The following is a 7,452-nucleotide window of genomic DNA, read 5'->3' on the forward strand; positions in this document are numbered from 1 at the left end:
GAAAAATATTACTTACTTTCCTTATTTTTAACTTTTTATAACATTATAAATCCATTTTAAAATGTATTATTAGAAAAGCTCATTTTTGGATAGAGAATATGTGTTCAATCCAATATTGCCCTTTTCTTCTGCACCATTTTTGTTTTCATAACAAATGTAGTTTAATCCTTTAAACTTTAAAAACTTCATTGATATCGCTTTGTAGTTAAGAATTATAGGATATTAACAATATTGAAAAACATTTTAATAGTTTTCATGCCATTAGTTGGCACAATAAATATTAAATATTGAAATTCAAAAACACTTTTCAGAAAACATATTGAATGATTTTGTAAACATAATTTAAATCTGTACATCAATTCTGCTGTTCAAATTGATGTCTCTGGAAACCGGAAGGCTGTTGTTATCCATGTGCCATACAGACACAGAAAAGCTTTCCGCAAGATTCACGTCAGGCTTGTCAGGGAGTTGGAGAAGAAATTCAGTGGCAAGGATGTGATTCTGATTGCCACCCGAAGGATACTGAGGCCCCCAAAGAAAGGATCCGCTGTTCAACGACCCCGCAGCCGGACTTTAACTACAGTACATGATGCCATGTTAGAGGATGTTGTTGTCCCTGCTGAGATTGTTGGGAAGCGCGTTAGATATCGCATTGATGGATCCAAGATAATGAAGGTCTTCTTGGACCCCAAGGAAAGAAACAATACTGAATATAAGCTGGAGACTTTTGCTGCAGTTTACAGAAAGCTTTCAGGCAAAGATGTTGTGTTCGAGTACCCATTGACAGAGCCTTAAAAGTAGTTGCAGATGATTTGTTGTAGATCTTTGTGATCCACGAGGCCCAATTCGTTCTGATCAATCATTTGAAATTTTGACTCCATATTTTGTGATTAAATAGGCAGCGAACTTTATGCTTGCTATCAAAAAAAAAAAACACATAATTTAATTTTTTCCTAGTTTTCTAAAATTCTAATAATTTGAAAAACTCCTCAAGTTGACTGTAAACACTTCAAAGTTAATAATATTTTTTGGCTTGAAAACACCTTAAATATACTCTTAAAAATAAATTATTAATACCTTAAAACACCTACTATTACTCCCTTCGTCTTATTGAAAGTGCCATATTTTTCTTTTTGGGCTTTTCCAAAATGTTTGTCATTTCTAACTATTTTATACTCTGAAATTTCCCTTATGTCCTTTATTAATGATGCATAAAGACAAATATGATGGGATTGCTTTCTACTTTTTACTTTGATTGACGGGATTTTTATATAAGTGCATGTTTAATTCCGAATTTTACCGGTTTAGACTGCAAGTATACAGGTCAATTTAGTAGTTTTGGAGCAAATATCAGGTCGATCCCACAAGGAGCAACTTAAACAAGTACTAGGTCCTTTACTTACTCTATTATTTAGACTAACTAATAATTAAAGCAAGAGAATCTATAACTACTACTACCTGTAAGTCTTAACTAAACAATTGCAAGATAACAAATGGAGAAAATTCACTAAAAACTTGAGTCTAGGGATGTAGATTCCACTTATGGCATAAACAATACAAATGAATAAAATTTCCTCTTGTTACAACCCTTGTTTAACTAGGGATTCATTTCCTATTTTACCAAATCTCTTTCTCATGATAAAATGGCCTAAAATAGTCTAGTTTTCCCTATTCTCATGGTGAAATACTAGTTCAACTCTTGTTTCCTTCATGAAATGCAAGTTTAATGCACTTAAGTGTACCTCTATTCTCATGAGTCAACTACTTAAGCTCTACTCATGTTGTTCCATCATTATTACCAATTTGCATTGAATAATAACAACTAAGAGCTTGTTATTGGTGATCAAGCAACAACAAGGGCTAAGCATGCACAAGTAGACAAGTTAATACAAGATGTAACAAATGTAAATCATATCCACTTCATATCAAGTAGTCATAAGCTTCATCTACTTCTTAGATCTAAAAATTTAGCTACTCATGTAAGATATAACAAGAAAATACATAGTTTCATTGCATGGACACATCATGAATCACAAGTAAAAGGTAGATTAAAGAAAGCTTAGCCAATGTTAATGAAGAAGCTCCCAATGATCTTCAATTTCTTCAACAAAATGGTGTACAATGAAGTCTCCAATTATTCTCCACAAAAGTTACTAGCCAGAGAGAACAAGACAAGACTAACTTCTAAGTTCTAATGCTAAAATCTGATATCAACTACTTCTACTATCTTCTACTCTTCTCTAATAATGTCTTTTTCTCCCTTCCTTTCCAAATTTGCCCCTCATTGAAATCTTCACATATTGCTTGTTCAAATGTACAAGAGGTCTGCCAGCTTCCAGCAGAAATTAAGTGTGAAACATGAGTCAAAAAGTAAGTATGAACTGAGGACAAGTTGTTCTGCAAGTTGCAGAGGAGAGAGAAAGATCTGAGGCCTAGATCCGAGGGGTGAAATTGATCCGAGCTCGGATCCCTTCCTTCAGTCTTTTCTTCACCATTCTTCATGCAAGATTCGAGGCCTTCTTCAAATCCATCTGACCTCAGATCGTCTGGCCCTCGGGTCCACTTCTCCAGAAGGTTAGACAAGGACTCGGATCACTGGGGATGAGACTGGATCCGAGCTCGGATCCCTCTCCCCTATTTCCATCTTCAAATTCTTTTCTCTTTCGCTCGATTTTCGCTCCTTGTTTCACTTGTCCGTTGTCCTCCAACTAGCATCTTGCCTCTTCTTTATTTTATGTAAGTGTTTCATGCCTTGATAACCTACAAAATATCACATGTTTATGCATTAATCTACTCATTTTGTAAGTCCTGATCACTAAACAACACTTGAAACAATTTGCACCAAAAAGAGCTTAAGTACGACTATAATCCTCTAAAAATATGGCAAAAGCTCGTGCAAAACTGTACAAAAATATATACAAAATATTCACTTATCAAACTCCCCCACACTTGAATCATTGCTTGTCCTCAAGCAATGCAAGAAACCACTCAAACAACAATTCAAGTGCCAAATAGAAAATATGCTTTTTCAAATTCACTTCTCACAACTTGGCTATTAATCACGATGCAATTCTTCAAAATGCACTCAATACTCATAATACTCAATAAAGGGGAAACAATTATTCATAAATTTAACCACATTCAAATCATTCTCTCACAATAATTTGTCCTCACAAATAACCGACTCATATAGTCACAAGGTAATACTTTCCTTTATATTCCATTTTTTTTCAAACTTTTACTACAGGAGGGTATCATAAATATATGCTAAATGCCAACACTTGAACATTGCAAATGCCTTTTTATGCAAAGGTCGACACTTTTAAGTGAAAATCCCCAATTACTCCACACTTACATATCAAGGTCACAACACCTTTTTACTCCAAGTACTTTTTTACGCGAAAATCAACATTTTTAGATGGGGATTCCCGGTTGCTCAATACTTAAGTAGTCGGTGCAACTTTATTGCTCTCTCTTTTTCTTTCTTCTTCTTTTTCTCTCTCTTTTTTTTCTAGAACATATATATATGTATATATAACTCTCTTTTATCATGGAAATGGAAAAACATTACCAATTAAACTATATCAATCACCTATTTGTAAATCAAAGTGAAGGGAGAGAACTTATTAAAGACAGAAATAGAGGCATAATTGTCCTCACTTTATTAAATATACTTCCTAAAGTGCACTTATCATAATCACATAATACTAATCACAAGTCACGAAAGAAATGAATTCTTCAAAATCATATTTAAACTGGTTCAACCATTAGGGAAATTTGACAATCCATCATAGTTTCTGGGTCATAGTGCAATTTTGGAAAAGATTTTGAAAAAATTTGGGCAGAGTTTCTGACGGGATTTTGATATACCTACAAGTTAAAAAATCTGATTTACACCCATTTCACTGCAAGTATATAGGTCAACTATTAGTTTAGGGCATATATCAGGTCGATCCCACGAGAAAGATTGAACAATTACCGGTACTACTAAAACTTCTCTATTATTTAGACTATCAATGAATTATAAGAAATGAAACCTACTGAACTTATGCAAAATAACAAATGAAGGCTCCTTAGGTTATGGTATCCCTTACTACTCATGCAAGTGCTATATTTGGATCATTGAGTACTACTATCTAGGCTAGCTATGGTGTAATTTCCTTATGCATATGAATCCTACTTTCGTAGTGAATCAATTATACTCATAACTAATCCATAGCTATTCTCATGGTTATGAAATTAGCTACAAGTTAATTTCTTCAATGAAATTATATGAAATGAATCACTAAAATCACATAGGTGCACCTCTACTCTCGTGAGTATACTCCCTATGTTTAGCACTTCTTGAACCAGTGTTAAATCTCAATTTTCATTGCAGAAACAACACGTTAAATAATCACAATCAATGGTACCAGATTAATCATGATTTAAAGAGATAAAGTGCTAAATAACTTTCTCAAATAATAGCAATCAAATAGCCAAATAATAAATACTAATAATCATAGGAAGTTCAACCAAACCCAAGGCATAAACTTTAAAGATACATAATAAACACAAAATCTAGAACTTGCATATTAACTAAACTTGGAATCAAGTACAAAAGATAAAGAGTTGGAGAAGAGATAACCCATGTCACTTGAGCTTCAACTCCTCCTTCTTCATCTCCATCTTCATCCTAATCTAGCTAATATACAAGAAGGATGAACTAACTAGCTAAACTATCCTACACTAAAGAAATGGAAGAACTACATTTCTGCAGACTCCAAACTTCTCCCGTTCTGATCTCTGACCTCTATTTTCTCTCTGCCTATAAATTGATCAAAAGCTCCATTTTCCACCGTTACATCTCCTCTTGATTGATTCTCAAATCTTCATTTTGTTAAGAAAGTAAAAAATAATGGTTTTTGACTTGGAACTTTGGCTATACCTCTTCCTTTTTGTCTTCTAAAGCATGTGCAGCCGAATTCCCTTACCAAAAATAGCTGGAAAGTGGTGTGAACATAAGAGAAATGACTGAGCAAATTACAAAATTTCGACTATGATAGGGTGATAATTGTTAGTAATTTTATTGTTAATTTTCCCTTTGTCCCTGCCAAATATTGTTTTAATTGTTAACATATACTTATATTTAGTATTTGGATTTAATTTCAGGAAGTGGGTCAGAAAAGTACTAAAAAGGAGATCTTCTCGAGACAAATACTCCACACGGGGAAGGCTTCTAAAAGCTCCACGAACCTGGCCCACAAGGAGAGAAGAAACGGATTGTCTTTTCTTTTTGTTGATGAAGAGTTACCTTGTACGAGGAGTCCTACTAGCTGGAGGAAACGAAATAGAAGGGAATTCCTCGATAGTGCTTGAACTTTTTCCCGGGGGTTGCTGTTTTTTTCCTTATCAAGCGGGGGCCACATAGAGAAAGGGGGGAATTGTGGTTAGATAGGAGTTTTTCGTTCTTGGTTCCTTAGTCTCGTTTTTGCCACTTTTTTTTGCTTCTTCTTTATCGGTCTCTTCTATGAGAACCACTAGAACATAGCTTGGTTAGTACTATTGATTATTAGGAGAATAGCTTTGACTACTTGATTACTTAGCAGAAAACGTGATGGCCTTGACCTCAATTAAATTACGTGAATATTTTCTCATGAGGCATGGCTAAGTTTTTCATCTAGTCGAAGGTCAACTTGAAGACTCGGTTCTAAATATCTGTGAGATCGAATTATTTTACTTATTTCTTTTATTCATTGGTATTCGTACGTTTTCTGGTTTAATTGCTTATGATTGTTTTGTTATTTGAATGTCAAGGGTCCGATATTCAAATTAACCTAATAATCTACTGTCATATTAATTGATTGAATCCGTAATTGTTCTATTGATTAATATCAGTGGCGACTAGCGTGATTGGTTTCATGTTAGCGAAACGTATGATCTAATTTAAACAAACCCTTGTAGCGTATTTATTAGTTAGAATTGGGCTTTTCTAATTCTTAATACAATCGAGAAATTAAATCTTACGGTCGTACCTAGGATTATTTCTTGATTAGAGAAATAGTTAACGGTCGTACCTTGACTATCGAAAAAGTAAGGAAATGTTGGTTGTTTATCGCGTGTATGGCAATTATAACCAATCTAGTAATGAATAATGGAAAAATACCGGTTTTCATCCCCAAACTTTGGACACAAGACACATTTCGTCCCTCATCTTTCGGGCATGACACATCTGGTGTCTGAATTAAGAATTTTAGACCAAATGTCATCCTCAAACGGCAATTTATCCACCATTTAACGAAACCGGTCACGTGAGATTTACGTACCGTTAAGTAAAAGCTTCTGTCCGAAAGAACTCAGGTGGAAAAGGACGTTGTCTCCACTTTCCTTGTCCAAAACCGAATCTGAGCTCACTCTCTCTCGACAAGTTCACTTTCCCCTTTCCCTTGCCTTTCACTTTCCCTTTTCCTTTCACTTCAACGACTTCCTCTGCAAATTTCCAAGCCTAAGCTCAAGCTCCATCTGAAAATTTTGCCGAGAGCAAATCCCTTCTTCCAAATCAAATTCTGCCAAGAAATAAAGTAGAAACTTGCATAAAGCAACACCCAGCATTGTGGCTATATTTCCCTAAAATGAGATCTAGAAATCTTGAGTCGTCATCGTCATCGTCATCATCATTAAACAGCAACGGCCGGCTGTGTGGTTGTGGATTGCGGCCAAAAATGGCAACATATTGGCGGGATGATAATCCAGGGAGACGATTTTATGGTTGCTCAAGATGGCCAGTAAGAAATTTTTTAGTTTTGTTACTATTTCAACTCAAATTGAATTGTGACTGTGCTTTGCTGATGTTTATAAATGGGATTACATTTGTAGAGACCTGACAGGTGTAAATATTTTGAATGGCATGATGAACCAATTTGTACAAGAGAAAGGATTATTATACCGGGTTTGCTGAGAAGGGTGAATCGGATGGAAGAAACAATTGCAAAAAGCCGTAGAAGGGAAAAAATTTTGATTGTGGTCATCATACTGTTGGCTATGCTACTGATTATATCTGTTACTGTAAAAAGGACTGGACATGCAATGGAGCGAAAATTAGTGCTAAGCTTGGAGTGAGCTATTCCATTGAAGCTGTTAAATCTAGTTCATTTCAGTGTTTGTACAATTTTGATTGGATTAGCAGCAGCAGTAGTAGTATTGACTGGTTGTTGCAAATGGTGGCATGTTTTAACTTAACTTACCGAGTGAGAATATAGGATTAGGTCTTGATCCTTTGTATCTTTCTTGTTTATGTGGAATGTTGAGCTTCTATATACCTCTTTTGTTTATGTAGCATTAGTTTGGTAATTTGGTTGTTCTTTTTCTTGTTTCGACTACAAATAATCTGTCAATAAGATTGGTTTGAAGATAAAGAAATGTACCAATCACTTGAATATGGACAAGACAAATTTTTTCACCAGACAATTTCCA

The 7,452-nt window shown here is 34.7% G+C and overlaps 2 protein-coding genes across 2 annotated transcripts; both read left to right on the forward strand.

Annotated features, from left to right (window-relative positions):
• Positions 1 to 345: 345 nt before the first annotated feature.
• On the forward strand, positions 346 to 832 carry LOC113749680 (40S ribosomal protein S7-like; the record flags this gene model as incomplete). Its single annotated transcript, XM_027293503.1, has 1 exon — positions 346 to 832. A coding segment is annotated over one exon (450 nt), but the record flags the coding sequence as incomplete, so codon positions are not given.
• A 5,779-nt stretch (positions 833 to 6,611) lies between these two features.
• LOC113750420 lies at positions 6,612 to 7,098 on the forward strand. Its single transcript, XM_027294395.1, has 2 exons — positions 6,612 to 6,764; positions 6,856 to 7,098. The coding sequence occupies exons 1-2, from the start codon at positions 6,612 to 6,614 to the stop codon at positions 7,096 to 7,098; spliced, it is 396 nt and encodes a 131-aa protein (XP_027150196.1).
• The last annotated feature ends 354 nt before the right edge of the window (positions 7,099 to 7,452 follow it).

Source organism: Coffea eugenioides, chromosome 10, assembly GCF_003713205.1.
Source record: "Coffea eugenioides isolate CCC68of chromosome 10, Ceug_1.0, whole genome shotgun sequence".
Classification (NCBI taxonomy): Eukaryota; Viridiplantae; Streptophyta; class Magnoliopsida; order Gentianales; family Rubiaceae; genus Coffea; species Coffea eugenioides.